The sequence below is a fragment of the Falco naumanni genome, chromosome 4 (genome assembly GCF_017639655.2).
Source record: "Falco naumanni isolate bFalNau1 chromosome 4, bFalNau1.pat, whole genome shotgun sequence".
Classification (NCBI taxonomy): domain Eukaryota; kingdom Metazoa; phylum Chordata; class Aves; order Falconiformes; family Falconidae; genus Falco; species Falco naumanni.
The window spans coordinates 108,849,876-108,877,323 of NC_054057.1; the positions used below are offsets into that span (position 1 = coordinate 108,849,876).

The 27,448-nt window shown below is 40.1% G+C and overlaps 1 protein-coding gene across 2 annotated transcripts in view; it reads left to right on the plus strand.

The window, feature by feature from the left end:
• The first annotated feature begins 5,248 nt into the window (after nt 1–5,248).
• The window catches only part of NUP210 (nucleoporin 210), a 68,882-nt gene continuing 46,682 nt past the window's right edge, over nt 5,249–27,448 (plus strand). Inside the window, exons 1-8 of one of the 2 annotated variants that reach the window (XM_040591231.1) lie at nt 5,249–5,467; nt 15,980–16,116; nt 16,909–17,040; nt 20,999–21,095; nt 23,708–23,858; nt 25,608–25,740; nt 26,519–26,677; nt 27,154–27,222. In XM_040591231.1, the coding sequence (XP_040447165.1) occupies nt 5,310–5,467; nt 15,980–16,116; nt 16,909–17,040; nt 20,999–21,095; nt 23,708–23,858; nt 25,608–25,740; nt 26,519–26,677; nt 27,154–27,222 (1,036 nt within the window). In that variant the 5' untranslated portion in view covers nt 5,249–5,309. The remainder of the gene's footprint in view (nt 5,468–15,979; nt 16,117–16,908; nt 17,041–20,998; nt 21,096–23,707; nt 23,859–25,607; nt 25,741–26,518; nt 26,678–27,153; nt 27,223–27,448) is intronic. The other variant, XM_040591232.1, reaches the window with a different exon arrangement.

Sequence of the window (27,448 nt, forward strand, 5' to 3'; positions counted from 1 at the left end):
TCCCAGCAATTTTTGTAGGATACTGTTTTATTCTTGAGCTTAAACACAGACAGCATCAGACAAAATATAGGCCCAAGGCTGTTATTTTTGCCTTAAGTTATTATTCCCAGACAAATGTCTTTCTCCAGAACTGTTAGACTGTCCTTTTCATCTCCTACTCAGCCTGGTGTAGCCAACTCCACAGCTCTTCTCAACCAGAGCTTCATCCCTAGAGGAACAGTCTTTCCATTGAATGGGTTATTATTATTTGTCAGTCAGTCTTTAGCCTTTAAAAATTTTTAGCCTTTAAATCTTCTAGCCTATAAATCTTTTTTTAGCTTCAAATCTATTTTGAGAGGTTCATAAGCATGATAGTGCAGTTTATTTTTTATTGTACTACTGTTTGAGCCCTGATTCTTTCAGTTTAACGAAACTGTAGTTATAATTAAATTGTACGCAATACATTTAGCTGCTGATACTACACATCCAGCCCTATACTGTTAACACATGAGTATAGACATACCCGCAAGGGTTATGAGTGGAATTGTTTTGCATTAGCTGGACCCAATACACTTTAAAATAATCTTCCATACCTCATTGCCTTATCATTTTGACCCAATTTTACCTTCTGTGCCACAATTAGTCAGTTGGGGTTGGGGGTGGGGGAGGTTTGTGGGATGGTTGGGTTTTTTTTTTTGGTTGGGTTTTTTTTGTTTTTTTGGGGGGGTTGTTTTTTGGTTTTGTTTTTGGTAGAGGAGCCTTTCTAAAGATCTTAAATTATTCAGACATTTTAAAATATGAAATGCCTGAAAATAAAGTCAGATTTTCCTTGACCAGGTAGTTTTTTAGCAGCCTGGTTTTTTTTTCCTGAATGAACTCTAGAACCTGAGGTTTGCTTCATTCAAAATTTGTCAGAGACTCAGGCCTCAATGCAGGAAAGCATGTATGCATAACCCTAATATTAGATAAATGCTTAGTATTCATACCAAGTTGATTTAGCCTTCCTGAACATGATGAGCTCCTCAAGTCCTTGTACTGCCATTCAAATGCTTTCTTTTTTTGAACAAAGATTTAAAATCACTTCACTGTGAATAGATCACTCCATGATATACTGATACAGGGTTTTTCTAGTTTTCTAAAAATTATCTTTTCACCATAAATTAATTAATTTAAAACATCTAATCCAAATATATGTCTCCTTGCTTCCCTGGGAGTGTTTTCAGATCTTCAGGCGAACCAAGTGAGTTTGTAAAATCTTTCAGTAATTCTCTCCCTTTTATTTCCGTATTTCAGTAGAAACATTATCAGCACCTGGTGTTTTGTTATTTACTGCGTGTATTTTGATTGCCTCTTAAATCTCTTTAAAATGTAATTCTTCCACAAATGGCTCAGCTGCTTGGAGAATAACCATTTATTGTTTGCCTTTATCCCTCTCAAATTAAGCGGCTCACTAAAGTACTCCCTCTATCATTCTATAATTGCATTCTTTGTGACTAAGAAATTTCCATCTTGTTCTTTATCAGAATTACTCAGGTGTACATTGATATGTATGTAAAGTTATCTCATATACCTAATACGTCTATCTAGTTCCAATTCTCTAGCATGCCAGCTAACTACACCACCAACTGGACGTTATTTTTATGTTCTTTGCACTGTTTTAGTGTGAGAAAGGATACGCTGACTCCATACTGGCCTCATCCCAGCCATATGGAAAAAGAAAGTAGAGCACTGCAGCAACCACATTGTCAACCCATGATTTTAATAACTTCTCACAGAGCATGCAGCTACACTGTTTTCCTCCTAGCCAATTGTTCTCTATGCAAAATAGTCTCTAATGCTAACACAGTGCTACAATGCATGACTTCCAGTTTAAGGAGAAAATTCACTTCATAATTTCACTGTGTAATGGAAACTGCAAAGTTGCTCATCAGTGTCTCCTGCCTTAATCTACTCTTACGATTGCTTAGTATGCTTTTGAGTATGCTCTGAAAGATGTCAGTCATTTAATTGTTGTACTTAACTGTCACGTTTCATCAGTAAGCTTTATGTTCCTAACTGCACTTCACTGTTCTTTATGAAAATCACTCAAGTCTAACAAGTATTTGAGAACAACAATAATTTTCCAGGAACACACTGAATACTCATCACCATACACTGCAGATGAAAGAAAGTGAAGACATACTGAGATTGCAAAACCTGCTTTTAAAAGCTAGGAAGTAGTGGGATACAGACGTCTCACCTTATTCACAGCACAGGATGCCAGGTATACTCACTACCTACTTCTTATCCATTCAGTTGTAATTATACTAACCGTAAACAGATTGTACAAATTTATTCATGGGTTATTTTATCATCATCCCTCCCTAATATCTGAGTCTTTACAGAACTTATCTTCATAACACGCCAATGAAGGAAGGTTAGAGATTAACTGACAGAAGGGGTAGAGAATAATAACTGTTTTGAGCAGCAATTTAAGGTGTAGTGGCTTTATTTGCCAGAGCTTTTGATACCATATATCTTTCTGGGCCCAGCTCCCAGTGACTTAAATTGCAACTGTAAAGTTCAGCTCTTCTCTAAATCAGACCACACAATTTCAAGATGTTCATTCAGAAAATGAGTAATACACAAGGAGAAGCTGCAGTAAGAAGTTAACTGTCCGGCAGCACACAGTCCTCTGGATAGAAAACGGAATGGCTTTGCTGAGGTACTGATAAATAACACACTAGCTGAATAAATACTGGAAAAAAAATACGGCTAGGTAAATAAAAAGCCCTGTATAAGTTTACTTGCTTTGAAGTGATAAGAACTGGTTAACTTCTACACTGCCTAAATAAGAACTCTCAGATGGTGTCCCTGGACCGATTCTGATCTTCCTGGGCAGAATTTAACTATCTTAACTCCAAGATGATTGTCCCCTTCTTAAAATCCCTTCTCTTTCTACATATATATACCATCCCTCTGTCATAGGTAAGGACAGGGAGACCCTCCATACAATAACTTCATCTACTAAATAGCTTTGATTAATACAGGAGCGTCACGCTTCCCATGCACCATGAATGGTGAAGAGATCCTACCATTAAAGATATGCTGAGATAATGACACATGTGAATGCATACTGACAAGGACAAATTAAGATTGCAATACCAGCTGACTTTTGACTTACAAAAATAATGGTCTTTCAAGAGTACTCTCAGGTGTGTTCAAAGTTTCTAAAAAAGCAATTTATTAAATACACAGAAATCCCATCCTACAGGAGTAAGCATGACTCTACATAAATCACCAGTTCAGTTAAGTCTCCAGCAAAAAAATCTGTAACAAAGTGAACTGAGTAATACAATGTTATCCACTACAAAGTCCAATCACCACCAGGAGGCAAAATACACATTTTGCAATAAGTTTACAAAATATAAGGTAAAAAAAAATCAAATTGAGACTTGTGATTCCTGAATCCCTTTCCAGGCTCTGAACACACTTAAATGATTACAGATCTGTCAGTGATGGTTAAAACTTCCCTCCTCCTTCTCCTTACATTGCCCTACTTCCCATGCTGTTCCATCACACTTTTGAGCAATACACAGGAAAAGGTCAAGTTTGCCTTAGACTGGCTGACGAAATCTAGCTACTTATTATACTTCTTGGAGGAGCTCCAAGCAACTCAGACCAAGACTGCTTGTGGTATTCACCTGGTTTGCAGCGTTCATGTACACCAAGTTCCTTGTCTCAGCTTCTTTACTTTTTTCTGCATTTTGGTCTGCGGACCATTTTTTTCCCCCAGGATACAAAAAGTACAGGAAAATAAGTCTTCTTAATTGAAAATTAACTTAGAAAATTGGTATTTTTATAACAAAAGAACTTAGCTTAGCTGTTAGCATCACTGTGCCTGGGGTTTTGGTCAACAGCCAGCTGAATATGAGCTGGCAGCGTACCCAGGTGGCCAAGGAGGCCAACAGCATCCTGGCTTGTACGAGAAACAGTGTGGCCAGCAGGACAAGGGAAGTGATTGTTCCTCTGTGGTCGGCATTAGTGAGGCTGCACCTTGAATCTTGTGTTCGGTTTTGGGCCCCTTACTACAAGAAGGACATTGAGGTGCTGGAGAGTGTGCAGAGAAGGGCAACAGAGGTGGGGAAGGGGCTGGAGCACAAGTCTTGTGAGAAGCGGCTGGGGGAACTAGGGGTGTTCAGCCTGGAGAAAAGGAGACTCAATGCAGGGGAACCTGATCACTCTCTGCAACTGCCTGACAGGGGGCTGTCTGCAGGTGGGGGTGGGTCTCTTCTCCCTGTTAACAGGACAAGTGGAAATGGCCTCAAGTTGCACCAGAGGAGGTTTAGACTGGGTATTAGGAAAAATTTCTTCACTGACAGGGGTGCCAAGCAGGAACAGGCTGCCCAGGGAGATGATGAAGTCACCATACCTGGGGTACTTAAAAGTCACATAGATGTGACATTTAGGGACATGATTTAGCGGTGGCCTTGGCAGTGCTGGGTTAATGGCTGGACTCAATGTTCTTAAGGATTTTTTCCAACCTAAATGAGTCTACGACTCTACCTACCATAATGTGCACGCTGAAAGAGTACAGTATGTAATACCCATATCCTTGATTTTTTTTTAGGGGTTTTCTAATCCATAGGATTTAGGATTTAATCCAGTTAGGGTTGTTTTGTTTTGTTTTTTAATCTGTAAATCATATTTTTCAAAAACAACAGCTTACCTCACTCAGCCTTCAGCAGGACTTTTGGAAGGTGCTGTCCAGAGCAAGGTGAAGCTGACCTTATACACCACAGTGTTCATCCCACGTCCCCAGTGGGGTGAAAACAGCACATGCTCCACTTGTAAATGACTTGAGGCCAGCTGTTGAGGAGGCTCTGGTCGGTGATAAGCACCATCCAGGCCGAAACCCTCAAGTTTATCCCTTCAGCTGGTGACAGCCACATCGCGTGAAGAAAACCCACCTCCCTGCCCCATTCTTCAAGCCGTTTCCAACATGATATGCCCCGATAGGAGCCTTTTAGAACTGCTAAAATCTCCGGTGGTTTGACTTGGTGGACGTCCCCTTCGCCTCAACCGCTGCGGGGAGCGCCCGTAGCGGGCGCCGCTACATATTACCTCAGCGATGGCGCGGCCCCGGGGAGCGGAGGGGGCGAGGGGAGGGGGCGGGCCTGCCCCGTTCGGCGGGAAAGGACGGTTGTGCGCCCCGGGTGGAGGGACGTCAGTGGCGGGGCAGGCCCGCCCCCTCCGCCCCCCGGGGCGCCCTGCCCCGCCGCTGACGTCCCTCCGCCCGGGGCGCACAACCGTCCTTTCCCGCCCCCACCGGCGGCGGCTCGTGGCAGAGCATGGCTACCCCCGCGCCTCAGGCGCTGCCTCTCTTTCTCCTCCTCTCCCTCCATCTCACCGCCTCCTCCAAGCTCAACACCCCCAAGGTGCTGCTCCCATTCACCCGCGGCACCCGCGTCAACTTCACGCTAGAGGCCAGCGAGGGTTGCTACCGATGGTGAGTGTAGGTGCCGCTGCTCTTTGTCCGCCGCTTCTTTCCCTCCGTCGCCGCCGCCCGGATGCACCTGCGGCGTTTCCTCAGCCTGCGGCGGGAAAACGCGGCCCGGTGGGGCCTGAGCGCTCCTCGCCTGGAGCCGTTCCCCTGAGGGAGCCAGCAGCACCAGGCCTCCCCTCACCGTTTCCCCTCGCTTCGGGCGGTTTTTAGCGTGGCCCAGCAGTGTGGGGGCAGAAATGGAGATAATCCCTGAGGGGAGAGGCTGGGTTTTACAAACCTTCGCTGTTTGTTTTTGGTTTGGTTTGGGGTTTGTTTGTTTGTTTGTTTGTTTTTTCTTCTGCAGTGGGAGTTAAACCCACAGGAGAGGGGAGCAGTGTGGAGGCTGGGGCTGATGAGGCCCTGAGGGGAAGGTCCCTGCTGTGGGGGAGCTTCGAGCCATGGCTGGGTGCCCCCTGCGTGTGCCTCACACCACACGTGCACCCACCCCATATACCCCATGCATGCCCACCCTGCTTCTCCATGTACCCCACTGTCATGGTTTAGCCATGCCCACCCTGCCTCCACACACCACCCGATGTGCTCTCTCTGCTGCCTGTGTACCCACAGCACCACCCCACACATGCTTGCCCTGCAGCCCCACGTGTGTGGGGACAGCACCCAGGGCTCATACTTTATGCTGCTGGTGTAAAAATACCCCTTCCTTTGCCGTGGGCAGTAACAAAGGTCTGATGGCTTTGAGTTCAGTGTATGGATGTAAAGGAGTCATAGTATGTTGCTATGTTGAGAGCTTCTCGATGCTACTTTAGGCATAGGCAACACCTTGAGAACATCACCTGGGGACAAGGAAGTCAAGTTGTAAAAGATCAAAGCTTTCCCAGTTTTCTTTAGGAGGCCTTGGTGCTGAGGGAATGGGATACATCCAAGGGACTTGTGGCTGGGAGTCCTGCCATGCCTTGCACAAGGGGGAGGTGTGCGGGTTGGGCTCATGGCAGGCAGGTCTGGGTTGTGTTGAGCACCAGGAGGTAAAGGCAAAATAGCACGATCTGTGCAGGTTTAGCAGCTGCATCGCAGTCATGTTAAACGTTACCGACTCCTTGTCCTTCCTTTAGCATACCTGAATTGTAATTTGGATCAGTAATGAGCAGGACATACCCACCTGAAAAAAAGTGGCAGTCAAGGTATATGTGGAATGATACTTTTAGGTGTCAGATGCATGTGCATAGCAGTTTTCAGTTGTTATTTTGTGGCTGACAGTTACTGGAATACATCTTGTAGGGCTGTGTTTTCACAGTATATGTTTATTTACCTGCTGGTCCTACACTTCTCATCCCTGGGCTTGTTCCAGCCTTTGATCTGTGAGAATTTATACGTTTGAGCATGTTTTCACATTTGAGCACATTACACACAAGAGCAGTAATAACAGTTTCTTCAAGAGTTGACAGAAACAGGCTCCTAGATGAGCTGCTTGTGCTCGTGTAGTTTAATTTTTATATGGACCGTTATAGTGAAAATCTCACAAGTATGTTTTTTTCTTTTTCCTCAGTAATCTTTAAAGACAACGGAATCTTTAAAAGGATTTGGTTTATGTGGTAAAGTACATCATATGAACTTAAAACCCAAACTCATCAAAGCACTAGCAAAATCTGGGAGGTGTAGACTGTCTTACCTAATTTCCAGCTACTTGGTGATGCTGGGGTGCTATCCAGCTGTCAGAAATATGTAGACCTTTGCAAATCTCACTGAAATCTACAGATGTAAAGATATGAGATTGTCCTCTAGGGAGTACCAGATTTGGTCTACATACCTACTTCTAATGAGGGTGATTTGTAGCCACTGCAGAGCGTGTTATGTTGCCAGCAACAGGTTGTATCCCTAATGCAGAAAGACTCTAACATGCTTTTCCATCCACTCTCTCTGTCTGCTCTTCAGAGATTAGTTTTGGTTGAGAATTAAGGAACTATGCCGGCTTAATACAGAGTGTGTCATCGTTTTCTGTACTGGGGTTGTAAATGTGTATTTATTCACTTCTGCTTTGCAGGGACTGGCAGGATGTGGGTGGTAAAGCTCAACGTGTGCTTACAAAACCGTCAGGAGGAAGCAGTAGCTGTGTGTGTGTGACTGAGCAGGAGCAGTAATGCTCCTGGTGCTCAGAGCATGTTTGCTAGATTGCATCTGCAGCAGTCTTATCCTCTACATCCTTGACCTCGCAGGCCTTGAACTGCAGAGGATTAGAAAGAAGGGTATTTTGGAGGGGCAGGCAACTCCACTGCTACTTGCTGACAAATTTCCTGTACTTTCCTGCTAGAGCTGTCAGTAATAGCTATTACTGGTGGGAAACGGTTAAAGTGAAGTGCTAAATGTAACGACTTAAGAAGTACTGGCTGTGCCTTACCCAGGATTTGTAAAATGACCGTGGATTTGCATACACAAAAGCAAGGATTTGGAATGGAAATTACAAGTTTCAGGCCCTTTGTGTTGAGAAGGGGACTGAGGTTATGTAATATGGGAGATTGCAAGGTTAGGGGTAGCATATAAATGCTGTTCTTGTCTTAAAAGCAGCATCTGTCTTCAAAAGACATCCTTTGAGTATTTGAAGGACTGCATTAGTCATCTCAAACTTTCAGAATTCATAACCTGAGTGTCCAATTTCATGAAAAATGAGTCTATGACATGTTGTGACCTTATTTCTTTCCAGTTTCCCTTTGGGGCTTCAAGTTTACCTCTGAAAGCAGGATATTTTCAAAGTGGTTGTAGTAGTGTCTGAGAATTCCAGTGATTCCGAGGGAAAAGGTCAAGTTTTATCATCACCAGAGCAGATTGAGAGCAATGATAAAGTTACACACATAGCTTTAAATTATTTTCAGATTTTCAAGATGCTTGTGCCGTCTGGAGTTTGGGTTGCCTTTATGTTAAAATTATTTTTTGGTAAAAGCTTTTTTTTTCAAAGCATACGGTGTTCCCATCTGTAAATACTGTACGTGGTACTATCTTTAGGGATAAAACACAGTCTGAGCAGATATTTTTAGCATTTAAATTACATCTGTATTTATCTTGCAATTACATTAATCCAGAAATGACACCTAGAAGAATGAAAGCATTTAGGAGCAGAATTGCCTCCTTGAAATCAGCCTTACCAAAATAACATTTTGGGAGGGAAACACACAAAACCCCCCAACATTTTCCCCAAGGTACGCAGCATGGCATAGGGTATTTATGGCAGAAATTATCTGTCCTCGATAAATATGCTTACATGTCTGTGATATCATTTCATATCTTTTAGAATTGAGATACATGGTGAGAACTGGTAGAAAGTTTCAGCTTCAGGAGTTAACTTTGAGAAATGCAACTGATTGAATTTGAACCATTGACCATTGAAGTCAGAAGTTTTGCTATGGCAAGGTTATAGGAAACTGTTCAACGGTGATAATGGCCCTGTATAATGTTGTTTGCTGCAAATACAACAAATGAGACTTTATTGCCACCTTAAATAAAAGCATTTGTGTGCTACTGAAGCCCTCACAGAGGTCACATGAAGCTAAGTGCCGTTGGGAGATTAGCAGGTGCCAGGGAGCTGGAGTGAGAGATCCAGCAGCTGAGTAGTGTTTGAGCTGTGTCATGCACAGGTGCTTCCAGAGAAACCAAAGCCTACATACAGCGCTGCTGTTGCAGTAGTTAGCAGGTAGAGCTCATTTTCTAGCTCCTTATCTTGTCATGTTTCTAATACTGGGTTGTAAATTGATCTTATCACTCTAGGGGATGTATGTGGTGGTTTACGTGTTTTAAAAATGTGTATTGAATAAGAGTGTTGCTGATCAAGGTCTGTTACTTTGCTACAAGACTGGCAGTCTCAATGGATAATCCAGGGGTTTAGTTGTTGTGGATTATGTTTTACTATGGGTCTAAAAAAACCCTGTCTTTGACTTTCATGGAAAAGTATTTTGTGTGAGATACTGACAATTTCCATATTACAAAATGACATCTTAAATAATGATTGTTATCTCCTGCTAGTCTTACCCCTTCTTTAGCTATCACTTGTGCTGCATTTCCTACTTCTTAATGCCATTACAGCAGGCAACAAAATGTTCTCCCTCTCTCGGGGAGGTGTCTACGCTGCTGACTGGCAGGTAGGCAAGCTGCACTGCAGTGTGTGCTTTTCCAGCTTGGCTTCAAGCTCTTGTAGATAGCCAAATGAGCTTAGAATTGGGTTGAGATATCCTTGCTGGTAAAGTGAAATGGACTGTGTTGCTGTGGGTCAGGCCAGTGTTACATGTTGGCTCAAAACCAGAGTAGGTAGCATGGGTCTGCAGCACAGATGTTCTGCCAGAGTTGAAGAGGCAGAAGAAATCATGTTTTTTCTCTTACCCAATGTGTCAGCCTGTAGTGCAGGTTTACTGCTGAAAAAAATGTTTTTTGAATCTGAGCATAACCTGCCTGGGAAGGAGGATAGAAGGAGTAGGGGCTGTTGTTACTTCTGGGGCAGCTTTAATTGCTCAACACCCATGAAATGTTTTAAGACTTTTGCTGGGTTTGGGTGTGTGTCTCACCATAGTAATGGAAGCTTTAAGGGTGTCTACGTGTGAGAAGGTTTACAATGGGTAATTTGAAATAGTGCAATATGTGACATTGTATTTTGGAAGTGATCTGCAATATTTTAGTTTTCTAACTTGCAGTAAGGCTAAGCTAATTTCAGACAACTTGTGTGGATAAACCTTTATTGCATTGTCTTAGGTGGAAGATGACTGTCACTAGTGTGGCACGCCATTTTCCTTCATGCAGCTAGAAAAGGTGCAAAAATAAGCACTTAGAATAAAATCTTTTTAAAAAGTCTACCAGTTGATTTGACAAAATATCCACATTACAATTTGGGCATCTGGGTTGGATTTCGAGAACAATCATCACTGGCTTAACTCTGCTTCCTTTCAAGTTAATGGGCATGCCGGCTGGTCACCATTATAAAAACCCATGAGTGCAAGCCTTATCCTTCACTCTGTGTGTGATGTTTCTATTTGCTTCTGAAGCAGGACTGGATGGAGGATTTTTTTGCTGCTTTCTGTTTTCCCAGTACAATAAGAAACATCCTAGGAGAGGATTGAGTGAACAATAGAGAGATAATCTGCCACTGTGTTGTTAAAAATCCTTAAGAGTTGAGGGAACTTTGCCAGGCTCCCTCTGTGTTTTCTTCAGAATGGGATCAGTTCCCATATCCTTGGTTCTCTGGGAACCTATTTTTTATCATACAACTACAGTTGCCTGGATGCTGTTCTGGCTCTTGAGACTCTTCATTTTTGTATGTCAACAGCCTTAGTCCCAAGAGTGACTAGAAGTGAGGTGTCTAATGTATTGGTCAATCCAATCTTGCCAAACTCTTTAAAAACCTCACTATCCCGTTTCCCTCTGGCTACATGCCTGATACAAATTCTAAAAGATTAGATCAACTGGCAGTTGTGGTGCATCTCCACGTCTGAAGAGATGACAAAACAATATAAAACGCTGAAGCAATAAGAATCAACAGAATATTGCTGAGCGAGGGAAAGAGTAATGTTTTAACCAGCTGATTTAAGTATAATGGAAGTATTCAAGTATTCACATGTGATATTAAAGAACAGTCAATTAAAAAAGTGCAGGCATAGGTTTGTGTAGATCTGTAGGTACAATATCGGCACATGGTTCTGTGTGTGTGTGTGAAAACAGACAAAATGGAAATTGGAAAGAAGACTGGTGGTCTTTATTGCAAGTGTCGTTAATTCCTCAGTAAGTAGGATTTTATTCTGAGGAAAATAATTATTGGGGCATTTATTTGCTTTTTTCCCCCTCATCTCGCTCTTCTTTCTAGTGCTTGCTCCCCGCCTTGCTTTTTCTTCTAGACCCTGGTACGCGATCAAGGGCTAGTGCCAGAAATGCTTTCCGTTGCTTGCTTCTCAGGATCTAATTTTGATCTCTGACAAGACTAACTCTCACTATTGCATGCTGACGTGCTGCTGAAGATCTGCTGTAATTGGAAGATGATATAATTTGCAGTCTTTGATGCCATTTAAAGCAAAATTTTCTTTTTCTTGTTCATCTAGAACACAATAGTGATCCCTGTGTGTGTTACAGCAGAGTACTGCCACTATAATTGCTATACAGCCTGTTTGATTAATGCCTTATCCTTTCTGTACTTGACTCTGAATAGGAGTTAGCTGTAAATAGAAAGTGCTTTTGATACCGCTGGATGATATTGAGGGGGCACAAATATTTCATATGTTGTGTAAAAAACAGTAGTCATACAGATTGTTTATTAATATAAATCAATAGTAAACCAAGCCTCTGAAAGGCCCTACTTTACCTGCCCAGTTCAGGTAACTGCCTAAAATAGCAGACATCCTTTTGGTAATAAAACTAAAAATGTTTTTTTAGAAAAAAAAAAGTAAGAAATTCAGTTGATAATCTGTATCGTATTTTAAACTACCATTAGAGGCCAAATAGTATCAAATCTCAGGTTCCCTACTCCAGTGACAGCTAAGAGTTCACTGGCATTCAGCCATAAAAGCTTAAAAGTTCCTTTGTAATTGTGGAGTGTATGTAAGTTTACAGCTAAAATTCAATGCAAACTTCAGTTTATCTTTGTGCTTTCCTTTTTCTATCCTGAAAAATATCCTGTAATTAGGTTGAGTTTAACAACACTGCTATTAGTACAAACTGTAGTGGTTATGTATTGCAATACATAGCCGTATATTAAAAGAACAAATACAAAACACTGTGAAACCCCTGTTGTGTTGTAAACATAATTAAATTCAGACTATAAGAATGCAAATTAATATATAACATTCGAATGGCAGAGAATATTAAGCAATGTAAAGAACTAAATAATAAAAATAAAAGTCACTTCCATACGTATAATGCTTATTTAAAAAAAGCCACCATGCATATTATGTTGGATCCACATAGTTAGCTTAAAATGCCTACCAGCCAAGTACAGAAAAAGCCTTACTGGTTGTGAATACTAACATCGTTTAAAGAAACTTGCAGAATGTTGGATAACTTTCATGGTTGCCTAAGTACAGAGTAACAGGAAAATAACGAATTGTTTGCTCTTAAATTAATCTCTCTATATGGGGAAGTTAAATGTACTACTAATATAGAAAAGAAATTGTATTATTTTAGAAACACTGTAAACCCTAGTATTAAAAAAAATCCTTGTATTTGTGTACTTAGCTTACGTATCTAGAATATAATGAACAATTTTTGGGCTTAAGCTTCTAATTGATGTTTAAATTGTCTATTGTGTGCTGCCATGGGTTGTTTTTTCCCTTGAGCAGATAAAATACTTTGAAACTGCGGAGTTAGCAGTTGATAGTCTTGTTTCAAAATCCTCTGAAACTAGTCTTTGTGTAGGCAAAATACTGTTGGGAGCACACCAATATTATGAATTAAAAATTCTTTAAATTAATTAATTTCTCCCAAGACAAAAATACCATACTGCATAGTAGTGTCCAATGAACCTCTACGCAGCTATTACCACACACAATTAAAAGTGTTCTGACGAGTGTTGTGCCCTTGGACTGCAAGCTTTTGGGGCCTCATTATTTGGACAGTGTAGTGTGATAAAATCCAGACCCATATGTAGGGGAACTAGAGAGCTAACACATGTGTTTTTGTTTGATGTGAGGTTTCTGTAAGAAATGCAGTTTGCTGTCTTACTGACTGCTTCGAACCAAAGGGATCTTGGTGTCTTGTGCAACTGGGTTTTGTCTTCAGAATTGTGCTTTTCACTGCTTAAGGTTGAAAACACAACTTGTAATTTTATTCCTGGGACTACAACTGGATTGGTCCATGTTCACCTGGACTGCAACTCTTAACTCTAAGATAATTGAACTTACTGTGATGTGTTATTTTTTTAAAATGGGTACGATTTAGTTAACAAGTGTGGTTTGACTGGCTGGGTGGCAGGTACCCACCAAAGCCACTCTATCACTCCCCTCCCTCATGAGTTGGGAGAGAAAATATGATGAAAAGCTTGGAGGTCAAGATAAGGACAGGGAGATCACTCAGCAATTACCATCATGGGCAAAACAGACTTGACTCGGGGAAATTAGTTTAATTTATTACCATTCAAATCAGAGTAGGATAATGACAACTAAAAGTCAAGACTTAAAAAGACCTTCCCGCCATCCCTCCCTCCCTCCCAGGCTCAACTTCACTCCTGATTTCTCTACCTCCTCACACTCTTCCCCCGCTCCGGTGTGGTGTCCATCTGACAGGAGACAATTCACCATGAACTTCTCCAATGCGAGTCCTTCCCATGAGCTGCAGTCCTTCACATATTGCTCCAGTGTGGGTCCCTTCCATGGGGTGCAGTCCCTCCGGAACGGACTGTTCTAGTGTGGGTTTCCCGCGGGGTCAAAAGTTCTACCAGCAAAGCTGTTTCAGTGTAGGCTCTTCTGTCCATGGGTCCATACATCCTACCAGCAAATCTGCTTCAACATGGGCTACCCATGGGTCACAGCCTCCTTTGGGCATCCTCCTGCTCCAGCATGGGGGGGTCCTGGGGCTGCAGGTGCATATCTGCTCTGCCATGGACTTCTGTGGGCAAGGGGGACAGCCTACCTCACCATGGGCTTCACCACAGGCTGCAGGGAAATCTCTGCTCCAGTGCCTGGAGCACCTTCTCTCCCTCCTTCTGCACTGACCTTGGTGTCTGCAGGGTTGTTGCTCTCACATACTCTCATACACTCCTCTCTTCTGCTGCAATTGTTGCACAGATTTTTTCCCCCTCTTTTTAAATATGTTATCCCGGAGGGATACTGTCACGGATTGGCTTAGCCTTGGCTATTGGCAGGTCCATCTTGGAGCCAGCTGGCCTTAGCTTTGTTAGATATGGGGGAAGCTTCTAGCAGCTTCTCACAGAAGCCATCTCTGTAGCCCTTCCTGCTCCCAAAACCTTGCCATGCAAACCCACTACAACAAGAAATTTTGTTTTTCAGTGTTTTGGATTGGTTGGTGCTATCAGTAATAAAAGTATGTAAAACTTGTATCTGGGGAGAAGGGCATGTATGATACTGCCGTATGAAAGTCTCCTTTGGCTCGTTGCTGAGTTAAAAGATTTTTTCCTATAGATCACAGGTGGATATTTTCAAACATCCTCCAGAAGAAAAGTCTAAATCAATCCAGCTTCACCATCTTTACCAGGTGGGGATCTAGTGCCCGGTTTAGATTGCATTTACTGGATAATGCAATGTTTTCATCAGAACCGGTGTCATCATCTGGGAGAAGCAATTCCTGAACAGTGTTGTCATCAGTGCTTTATTTCATTGTTTTAAGCCTTCAAAGGACCCTTGTGAAAGAGCTCTGACTCAGGACTTCTGAACAAACAGCTATGGCTGTTTCAGACATTTAATTCATTAGAGGCTTAAGCAGGGTGCTGGGCTCTGAGCTGGGGGCCAGGCAGGGTGCCTTTCTGCTTACTGGGCAGTAACTCCTGAAGGTGTAGCAGGAGCAAGGAATTCTGTGGAGAAGCTATGACCCAGTTCTCCCAAATGGTTCTCCAAAATGGTTAGTTAGCAGCTCATCCTAGCTCCAGAGTGGTGATGCTCTTTAACTGTGTGCAAGAGGTATGGCCTACTTGAATACTGCAATCGCTTTGAGCAGTCTACATGCAGGCCTCGCCACCTCTACCATCATTGCTACCATCTCTAATTTCAAGAGGCATGTTTTTGAATAACTTTTAAACACTTCCATCCCACCTCTCATTCATCTTGACGCTTTTGGCACACAGGAAGTAGGAACCGGGCTGCACATCCATGGTGAGAAGGAGCTTCCCACAAGCTCATTCCTGAAGCACGTGTCTTTAGAAAAGCTGTACAAGTCGGAGCAGGAAGTAACAGATGCATCAATTTTAGATCAGAATTCCATGTAAGCTTATGTTTCAACAAAGGTGATTTTACAACTTCGCATGGTTTACAGTGGTATGTACTTCAGCTAAACAGACTGACTATATTTTTATTCATATTTCTTGATTAAAAAATGTTGTTTCTTAGATGTTCAGAGTCTCTGCCATAGCAAACATACATAACTGTGATGTGTTGGCATCAGGGAGAACATCTGGTTTTTTTAGAGCTTTGATTCAAACATTTTTAGAATGCAAGTGGTGAACAGGCCTTCAGTTAAAATTATTCTACATTTTGCTTGAATATTCTGTATGTGTTTTTGCTTGTCCACACCTCTAAGCTAATACTCGGGCCAGAGGCTTTGTAACTTCGTTAAGTAGCAGGGTATAGCTCTGAATCGCATTCAACGGTGAGCATCCCACAATAGAGAGAATGCTGTGTTTGTCTGCCTGGGCTCTGGTGGGCTTCTGGCTGTGCTTTCCCCCTCCTTCAGCCCTCGCTTGCTTTTGCTGAAGTCCTGAAGGAGCTGTTGCAATCCTGACAGTGTAGCCTGTCTCATGTGAATTATGTTTGTAGCTTTTAAACCAGACCTTTGATTCCTTTCTAGCAGTAACTTAAATCCTGCTAACACAACCAAATAATATTGTAGGTCCTCCACCAGGCCAGAGGTTGCAAGCATAGAGCTGGCAGATCAGGATGAGCGCCAGTGTTCACAGAAGGCTGTTGTCCAGGCACAGTCCTCACAGCCCACACGTCTGACAAGTATCATCTTTGCTGAAGATATAAGTAAGTTTTAATTTTTGTAAGCATACCACTACTTGTTTATGGGGATCCTGGCATCCTTCAGAAACAAAGCAGAGATTTATAAGTGCACAAAATAAGACATTTCTGTTCATATGCATAGTAATTTTAGACTTTCCATGGATATGGTTTCAAAGTTCCGTTTGCTAAACACCTCAAATAAGTATTAATGGTGTTAATAGGAAAACAGGTAATTCCTTGAGGAAAAAAAAGGTGGGTGGAGTGGCTGAAAATAATTTTCAGTACCTACTTTTTATATAATGCAAAACATCTGAATTTGCATTTTAAAAGCTGGAAATTGCCTTTGTGTCTGTCATACAGTGTGCCAGGTTAGTTTTTATAATGGCAGATAGGCAAAAACAGATGGCCAATTAAATGTCTTACAGTCACTAAATGAAGAAGTATATAGGGGTTTATCATCTGTGGGTAAAAGTCATGAAGTTCTCTAGGACATGGACCACATCTGGCAGTTGCACTGTAGAAACTCTTACTCTGTACTCAGAGAAAACATCTGTAATTATTAGTGTAGGTGGAGATCACAGGTTTTTTTAAAGATTTGTTCTAAAGTTCAGTGAGCAAGGGAACTGCTTTTCCTGCTTGCTTAGCCACAATCACCATTTGACCAAGAGTTTATTAGTCAAGGTCATGACCCAGTTTCAGTTCCTTCAGTGTCTTGTGCCTTTGGCTACATTTGAGGTGCATTTTGGTTTGGTGGTGCTCTTGATAAGCATGTCCAGTGTTGCTGGTTTCATGTGGTCTTTCTGATGTCTCTTCAAGTGACTGGACAAGTGCTTCGTTGTGATGCTATAGTTGATATAATTCATGATATCCAAATTGTGTCCACAACAAGAGAACTCTATCTTGAAGATTCACCACTGGAGCTAAAAATTCAGGCTTTGGATTCTGAAGGTAAGAGATTTACTAGTAAGAGATAAAATATATGTTGAAATTCCAATTGTCTGACATGCACAGGTTTTACTTGCAACACAATTGAATGTTAGAAGCCAAACTGAGTAATTTAAAGGGAGCTCTCTGGATAATACATTCAGTAGCTTATTTTTTTAAAGTGTAAAATAAAATCTACATATTACCTGAATAGGAAGATTAAACACTGATTGCCAACAACTTTTGCTTGCCTTTTTTCCCTTCCTGCCCCCCCCCCCCCCCCCCCCCCCCCCGAAAGCTAGTGCTAGGGGTATTTATAAAAATCAGAATTTAGAAAAAAATAAAGGTATCAGTTCTTAGCAATTCTGCCTCCAGATTAGGAGTAGAAGTGTAATGGAAGAAGTCCCAGCACTTGTCCTGTTGAAGTGTTCCATCGGGATTTAACTAGGCTGAGCAAGGCTGCACAGGGATGTGAAGTAAATCTGTTCAGTTTTGGGGGTTTTTCTTCTTTTTTTTTCTTTTGAGGTAATCTAATAAATTTTGCAAAAGAACATTTTATCTGAGTCCATTTAAGTGTCCAACAGTATCTTTAAAGATTATGTTGAAGACCAAACCACCTATTGCTTGGATTAATATTCCTTAATTATTATGCTCACTTTTGGGAGGTATCATTTAGGATCATAAAAGTCAGTACACTTGGCTGAATGCATCATTATTTAATAGGAGCAGAAAACTTCTGCTTTTCCTACTGTTTGTAGGATCAGAAAAAGAGCTATGATGCTGGTAAGAATTTAGTTTAGTTTCAACAATCTATTTTTATGCATGCATCAACACTCACACAAACCAAGTGATTTTTAGGACAACTGCTGGGCTGAAAGGAAATTATATGTAAAGCAGCTAGAAAAGGTTGAATTTTTTGTTTTGGGTGATTGAGCTCATCCTACATTTAGTTTTTTTGTAAGTCATGAATACCATGTTACGATGTTAATAATGAAAAATAATTTTGTTTTCTTATACTGTGCGTAATACTGGATTCTTGGCTTGGCGTTTCTGCAAACTTTCAAGTATGCTCAATAAGACAAGTTTGTGCTGGTAGCCACCCAGGTTAGAGTCTAAACAGGAGCAATGGTTCCAAACTCACAAAGAATGTTTAATCTGCATGACTGAAGATTAGGAAGTTTAGTCCTATGGCTTCTAGTCAACACATTGTTTAAGTTTAGAAGATCAGGATACACTCAAAAGCTTTGAAAATCAGTTCTTTTTGACCCAAATGACCTTGAGATCCATTCTTGGGAGACCTTTGGACATACTAGACTCTCAGTGGTTTTTCTTGGAACAGTCTAAAAATAAATTCAAGAGCAGTGGCAAGTTTATTGAGGGATATAATTGTTCAGGAAAAGTCAGAGAATTGAATAAAGGACTCTTGAACACTTTTTATTTAATATTCAGAAGGTGAGAAAATCAATATAAAATAGTTATCCAGGTCAATGACTGTTGGGAAAAATCTGCTTAATTTTGCTGAAAACTTGCACAAGGAACGGGTGTCAAGCCTGTTAGTGCAGCCTGTGTGAGAGGGGGAGTAGATGCTTTGTATCAATAATTGTACGTATACAATGCTGTAGTGACAGAGCTTTTTCCCTGGTATGTATAGCTGTTAAGTAGGCTCTAGGGATATACCAAGTGCAATTTGCTTTGGGCAGATGGTGATTATTGTGTTTTATATTGCCAGATTATTGCACTTGGTGTGGGTCGGACCATTCATTAATGTTGATGATTCTAATCCTGTGTAGAGGAGTAGAATCCTACTATGAATTATACAGGGTATATCTTCAGGAATAGTTTATTTCCTTATTCTCTTTCACATATATATATTTTTTTATATAATCTCCATTTTTTAATCAGTTACGTAAGTGTGGATTCCTTTTTGTACGTGTTTTTAATAAGCTACTTCAAATATAAACTCAATTCCCAAATACTGCTTTTCAAAGATCATTAATGAAAGTTAGGAAGATTATCATGGACATATTTGGCCAAATAAAGTATAGAATGTAGAGGGGGAAAAAAGTCACATATTGTTTTCTTTTATCTGATGAACTTTGCTCAAGTTATTTTATTATGACTTCCCTGGAGGTGAGTTAAATAAGAGAAAGGCTTAAAGATGTGAGCTTGCATTTCTTTGGCTGTGAGTGTGCAAGGAACACTGGCTTCCTGCTGCAGCAATGGAGCACAGCGCATCAAGACATCTCTCTTTGTTTACTGGGATTTACTCCAGCCTTGCCAGTGAGAGAGACACATTTCTGCTGAAGCATCACAGAGGAGGAGCAGCTCCGGGCGAGGTTATGGTTGTGGAGTGGGAACACAAGTCACTGTCTGTGTTGACATCTGAGGAGCCTGGGAGGGTAATGTTACAGCTGGCCGCAGGGCAGCTGGTCTGCAGCTCCTGTTACAGCTGTGTGATCCTTCAGGGAAGGATAAAGACATACTGTGGTTCATCACAAGTGCTGTATTACCTGTCTGCCTCCTTGGGTGCTGCTGCTGCTGGGTTTAACGTGGAGACAGCCACTGCCCACCATGCTGCAGGGGTACCTGATCCTGGCTTGAACGAGTGAGACCCTGCGTTGTCTGGGGAATGCCCATGATAGTTTCTTTGATAACCTGACTTTGTCTTTGTAATGAGGGACCCCGACAGGAGCCAGGACACCCAGGCCTGGCGGTCTTTCAGAAGCTGTAAGGGACAGTTTCAAGCTTTTGCTACCAGTTGGCTGCAGCACTGTCTCTGTCCAGGCATAGCTTCTTCATAGTGCTGCCATGGGCATTTCTCCACTGACCTTGTTATTTTCAGTTGCAGCAAAACAAAAGAGTGCAATACAGCTTTGCAAAGCCAAACCATGCATCATTAAAGAAAGTCAGACTTGAATGCATGTTAATTAATCCATTCTGAATCAATTTTAATTATATTGCCTTGTGTGTTTAGAGTTTTGTGTTTAAAATCCTATTTATCTGGGATTTGGAGCTATCTGCAGTAATTTGTATAGAAATGGGAGCAACAATATAGGCTGTGTGTTGTGTTACCTTGTCTTAAAATATTTTTGTGGTTTAAAAATGTCATAAACCTTTAAGCATAAGAATCTGATGATAAATCTGCTTTGATTCTTACTTTATTAATATAGATATAAATGTCAAGGAAATAACACAAATGAAAAAATATTTTAAAATATAGTAAATACTGGGATTCCAGTTCAGTGTTTATTTGTGCAACTTCTGCAATTCAGAGCAAGACTCATCTTGAAGGTTGTAAGATCTTTCATATTAGCAGCTCATTACACTTAAATACGATCATGATAAATCTTTGTTTTCAGTCTGTTTATTCCTTTCTGTTCCTTTTTTACCATTTGAAATTTCTCATGTTCTGGTGGTTCACAGTTTCTGGAAAGAAGGTGCTCAGTTTGAGTTCTTTGAGTGAAAACTTTTTCCTGTTATGGATAAATCATGGTTGTGCTCAAAACTAAAACAGTATTTGTGGGAAGTGCAGTTCATCTGTGCTGCGAACTCAGATCCACGTGTTTCAAAATGAAAGATTGTTTAGCTGCTTGAGGGGGGAGGTTTATGTATGTCCTGCTAATATCCAAGAAATGGTAAGGGTTTTGTGGTCAAAGGGGAAAGGAGGTGGTGGGTGCGAAGGATGTCTTGAGAACTGACAAGTGGATGATAGGTGCAGGTGCCACCACCTATCTCATGGGCTTTGTGAAAACCATAAAGTGGAATATGGTGTTGCAAAATGTGAACAGAAAAGCCACTTAACAGAAACATCTTAAACTTGCAGAAGTCAGTGAAGCAAGGTAGATTGTGATTTTTAACTAAATACAGATATTGCTTCTTTTGGGGGTAAGATACAGAAATTTTCTAGGGGGAAAAAGTCATTGTTCCAGGAAGACTGTATGCTTTTTGGTTATTTTTGTTTTAATTTGATTTTGATTTGTAGGAAACACTTTCAGCACATTGGCAGGGTTAGTCTTTGACTGGACAATAGTAGAAGACACAGAGGCTGATGGCTTCTCAGATTCCCATAGTGCATTACGGTATGTTAATTTAATTTTTTCTTGAAATTATCATGTTTGAGTAACTATTTCCCCATGTCTAGCTGTTGTGAGCTGATGCCTGAAATAATGCTTATGGCTTAGTTGTTTCAGTATGTTTTTTTTAAGTGCCTGCTCAACAGCCTGGGGACTCGTATCCCTGTTTAATTTAACAATTTATAGCGTTAATGAGCAGCCCAGGTAGCCCTAATACAACAACTAGAAATAAATAGATGCAATTGGTGATCTTCCTGAAACATCTTGTGCAAAGGAAAGATTTATCAATAAGATTGTTATCTCAGGATTTTGGCAGACAGGCTTATTTTTAGGTATTTTTTCTGAAGGAAGAAAGTCCTCTTCTATTTCAGAAAGGAGCTCTCTGAACTTGAAGAGTTTCAGGTTTCAGTCAACACTTAGTACTGGTATTGAAATAGCTTTCAAAGTAGTTAATATTTAAATTGGAACTGACCAAGTGGCTGCTTGTGAGCTAGCTACAGCTCATGAAGCCAGGTGACATAATTAAATGAAAGGTATTCAATGAAGGTATTCAATATATTGTCTTTCAGACAGCGCAATGAATGGAAAGCACTTGCTTAATAAATAAGTCATGATTCTCGGTTCATCATTTGTACTGACTCAATAAGTTAGCTGGAATTTAGAAGCGCTGTATTTTGTGGAACCTTCTGTCCCAAGATCTTGAATGCTTTTCAACTCGCTAATGAGAGAAGTGTTTTTTAGCATTTCTGTACAATAAGGAAGTTCTTCCTGCATTTAATGGAGATGAAGTTCTTGCCCAAAAGTCAGAAAGTTCACCTATGGCAAGGATAGGAATAGAATCCAGACCCTATGATTATATTTTTTTAAATGTTTTTTTCCTCCTGTGCTTGTCACTGACCATCTTTGGCCTCTGTTATGGTAGTGGTGTGTTTCTGTTTGTTTGGATTTTTTTATTAAGCATATGTACGATGTAGTTTTACAGCGATGACTTAGTAGTTCTGTTCTTCAGTGACTTCAAACAGAAATTTGGGGTTCCATCCTTATTAAAATAACCAGAATTGAAAGCTGCTTAGTAGTAAGGGATATTTTTCAAATTGAACTCCAAGAATTTTACCTCTGCACTGATGCCAGCTGGTGTTAACACAGTGGGACCCTGTTATTTGTGGTATTATGCTAGTATTTATGTGGTAAATCTTGATTTTGCTTGACATGAATGTTGGTAGAAAAAAATGCCTCCCTGATATGCATGAATTTAACCAAACACCTGAAACTGTTTTTTGTCACACAACAGTCTACAGACACTTCTTGAATACATCTTTAGTCAGAAATTTCCTAACGTATAGTAAGCTTATGAGATGAAATAGATTCAAACTCCTGCACCAGAGGCTTCACTTACTTCAGAAAACAGGTTCCAGCAAAATATAGGGAAATTGTGGGACATAAAATAATGTAGAAAACTATACTTTCCTTTAAAGAACCTGGCTTTATTCATAGGACGATTCTATGACTGGCATGTGGGGAAACCAGTTCTCTTAGAGAGAAGAATGGTTAACAGTTAACTTCGATCCTCAAACCTATGTTCCAAATACCTTAGAAATGGGGTAGGGGTAGCAAATAGGACTTTTTTTCTGCTGGGTAAACACAAACTCCAGTTATGCAGCCTTAGAGAAACAAACATACAGCATTACCTAAGGGAAAGCCTGTTAAGCCCATAATACACTTGAAGCTGCAGGTACGAGTATATGGCCCCTATCTATAACGACAGCCAGGCAGTGTGCTAATTGTTCAGTGCATTTTACAATCCAAGTCCTAGTCCATAGTCCTTTTTGTTTCAGTGTATTTGCTAGAGATGTGGTTTTAACCAAACTAATATTGATATATGCTGTACTGTTAGCACAGCTATGGTAACATAAAAATGTTCTAATCATGTTACAGCTTTGCAAAATAAGCAGTGAACTGTCATCAATGTTAATATTTATAACTGTTCTCAATATGGCTTTACTGATTGTGCTGTGGAAGTGCACATAAAGCCAAACAGATCATGTGCATATGGAAGCTGGCAAACTTCAGAAGATGATCCTCTTTCAATTTCTGTCCTGTCGTTTACACATTCATGGCAAATTCCTTTCCTCTGTCATCACATCAAACTGAAATCTCTTAAGCGTTATTACAAGTACTCTGGTTGTAGATTTTTTTCATAGTAATTTATTAAATGTATCCTAACTTCTTCCTGTAGGTCACAGTTATGTTTTGGTTTAAGCTGTTGCTTTTATGAACATAAGCTTTGGGTCTTTCACATCAGTTGTTCTACAATAACATAGAGAGTTTTTGCAGTCTACACCTATTGTAAAAACTGGAGAGATCATTGTAGACAACATGTGCAGTCTTCTGATATCTCTTGAAAGCCCACAAACAAGCTTCAAACAAACTTCTATCAGTCACAGAAGTTAGCTGCAGATATCTTGAAGAATGAGTAAAATTTGGATATCTGGTCCCAAGCAGACATCTTAAATTTGCTTAAAAATGGAAATAGCTGGGAATAGATGCTGGTGTTGTTTCTTGTGAGTTTACAAAGATTAGTTAACAATTTTCTGTTCACTTTTTGGTTCACCTTTCAGTATACTCAAGTTCTTAGAATCCACTTACATTCCACCTTCCTATATATTGGAGATGGAAAAAGTTGGCAAGCAAGGAGATACCATTTTGGTGTCTGGAATGAAAACAGGGAGTTCTAATTTGAAAGCAAGAATACAGGAAAGTGTCTATAAGGTAAGAAACTTGCATTCTTTTTCTTTTCTTTCTCCACCCCCCCCCAGTTATGTAGTCTTTTAGTCCAGTGTTACAGGAGTACTGTAAGCTTGCCCTGCTGTAGTCACGTTGTGGATATCAGTGCTGCATCTCTGTCCTACTGGATCAACTCTGTAGCCCATATCACAAAAGATTACAGTGCTGCTCTTGATCGCCCTGAAAGGTTTGGAGTTTGGTGCAGTTACCTAGTGCAGGACAGAGCATGTGCCAGGCATTATTCTTAGACTGAACTGTGACAAAAGGCCCCGAGGAATACACTTCAAATACTTCTGTACAGTTTTATTATTCCTGGTAGTCATTCATATTATATATATAAAACCTAGAATCATGCTGCATAGGGCATTGGCCTCTTACCTCTTTTTAAAAATAACCAACTAGATCACTTTAGGTCCTTTTTTCAATAAATAAATAAATAGCTAGAACAAGGATTACTATATTGGATATACCTTTATTTCCTGTTGTGCTTGAAATGGGTGTCTTAGGGATACTTGGTATGTAATTCTACCTCATTGGATGCTCCTCTCCAAGCAAGGGCTTTGGGATCAGAATGTCAGTGCTACAGGGGTGTTAAACTGCAGCACTGGCAGTGTTTTTAGCTGTTAAGTAAATCTATGCTGTTTCTTTGTAACTTGCAGTGACTGAGTTTTTCCTTTAACTCTAGTAACAGAGTTGTTTTTTCTTTTAATAGAATTTGCAAACACCTGAGAGTTCTTACAGGTTGTCCCTTGCAGGAATACTTGCAGTTGTGCTAGTATCAATTTAATGCTGCACCTTAAAAAAAAATCCTTCTGTAAAATGGTGGAGTTTTTCTGAAGTTCATCTCGTATCTGCAGTCTGGTTTTGCAGATTTGTGTTACTACATGTTGTACGTAATGTTCTTGTTTAAAGCAGAATTGCCTTGGACTATCAAACGCATACTTGTAAAAAGTGTTCTATGAAAATATTACCTACATGTATGTAATACTAGTAACATGGCACAAATAATAGTGCATGTTAAGAATTGTGGTTTTGTTACAGTTCTACCTAATTGCTGAAGTTAGTTATCCTGCGTATCAGGCTGACTTTTTTTTTTTCCTTGAACGCTTGTAGCTTTACTAGCTTTCTGTTTTAATATTTTTCTGAATTAGTTTTGAGCGAATACTGTAAGTGAAATCGAAATAATATTATTCCATTTGCAATTTTTTTTATGGCTTTCTGGTTAGTAGTTCCTTTAAATCTGTCACTGCTGCCGGACTGCCATTTCAGTTAACATCCCTCAAACAGCTGTAATGGAATTTATACAATTACCTGTTGTATTCCTAATCTAAAAGACTAGTGAATTTGATACAGGTTCCTCAGTGAAGTTGTAATGGTTATATTGTGTGGAAGTACCATGTTTTACAGTAGGGAAAATAAATTTCTAGATGTCAGAATAGTCATTTTGCATCTGCCTCAAGTTTATCTGTATTCTCCAGAAAACTGAACCAAAATCATGCCCATGCAAACTTGATTTTTTTTCTTCAGCCTTGCACAGTATGCATAGAGCAGATCTTCCTACCATTCATTGTGCTTTGCATGTCCCTGTTGTGACTGAATTTGAGATGATAATAAAGAGCCGATTACAGCAAGTAATATTTTTCACTTACAGATTATAAGTTATTACTGTGTGGTCTGTTTCAAACAAGTAAACTGCTTTAAATGTTGCTTTTTCTTTTTCTTTACCCTCAATAGCATGTACAACCTGCAGAAGTCAGATTGCTTATTTTGGAAAACATTCTTTTGAATCCAGCATATGACATTTATCTTCTGGTAGGAACATCAATTCAGTACAGAGTTCAGAAAATAAGGCAAGGGAAGATTACAGGTTTGTCCTGTGTTTTGTGGTTGTGTGTTTGTTTTTTTTTTTAACGCTATGTGAATTTTTAAAGGCTGAGAAGTTGTGTTTTTTGCTAAGATTTAATAATTAATAAATCAATTAAATTAAATATTTTAATACTGTTTTCCTAAACCACATGATACAGCTGTTTAATTTTTCTCCCAAAGAAACTGTGTCTATAAAGGATATACTATTGCAGGTTTGTGAAGGACATGAAGCTAAGGATAACTTTGAATAGGAGCTAACTGCATTTTTGATGTACTCATTTATTTCCCATTTACTAAGAAACTCTGTCTTAGTTAAATCAAATCTAATTAGTAACTTTTCTAACAGAAAAGTGCCTGCAGCTTACAATGAGCCTGTGCTTGTAATGACTGACATCATTTTTTTAAAGAGACTAAATAAATGATTACTAGGCTCACTATGTCAGCTAGTAGTGCAGAACGGAGCAGCAGAAATTATCAGTAACTCATAGAAAGTTATTTGGCCACTTCTGAAGCTGGGAATGAGTTGGATGTTAGGTCAAAAGGGTGGGATGATGTTAATTGAAAATTGCAGCTTCAAAGAAATTAAAGTTAGGCAAGAAGTTAATTTTGTGCGTGTGTGTTGATGTAATCACAGAAATTCTGTTTCCGTAAGACATTAAAAATACTGATTTAATGTGTGCACCAGGCATCAGTAAAAATTAATCAGAAATAATTATCAGCATCCAAACATTGACACATTTAATTTTGTTGTTTCATATGTTGTCTTGTTTTATGTACAGAATTGATGATGCCGTCTGATCAGTATGGATTGCAGCTACAGAACAACATACTTGGTCCTGAGGGAGATCCGTCTTGGCCAGTTGCCAAGTTGGATCAGGCAACATCCGTTGTAACTGCATTGCAGCAGGGACAAACTAACCTTGTACTTGGGCACAAGAGTATCCTTTCTAGGTGATGATTTTCCATCCAGAATTTCATGGCAGGAGGCAAAATTTCCACCCTTTGCAGCATAAAAAGATAAAATTATCCACATTTGTACCAGTAGTCTTGAAAATCAAGAGTACCTGGTAGAGCCATAGAAAGCATCACTGCTGTGAATTCAGTCCAACAGAGCTGCCTGATGTTTTGAAATGTGCTAAGAAATTACGTTGGCAAAAGATCAATTAAATCATGTGTGTTCCCATTATTCAGTGTGGAAATGTGGTGGGGCTTTACTTAATTTTTATATTTAGAGCATTATATTCTCCAGTGAAATCTCTCTAAAATGCTCACTGTTTTTCAGGGCAGTGGGGAGAACATTTATTTTCAGTGTACAATTAGCTTTAAATACCCAGAGGCATAAGGAGCCCCAAGAACAAGCTGATCTTTACTTGACTTTTGTCAAAATATTTCTCTTCCTTTACTGAGACTTCAGGTATTCGTATGGAAGGGATTTCCAGATTACCAAACAGCACTATCTATGTTGTAAATCCTAAGTATTTAGGTTGGTACTGGCTGCAGTTTTCTTCATCACTTAATATAATTTCTTTCTTGTTTTTGTGTTGGTGTCTGTCTTTGTGTATATACACGCTTCCGTTTCTGGTATTGCTTTTCACAGAAAAGTAATTTTATTCAGAAAAGTAGCTCAGTGCAAAATAGGTTTAGTAGTAAGTATCTTTCATCTTTGTATTCAGCAGCTTAAAACAATGAATGTGTATCTTCAGAAGCAA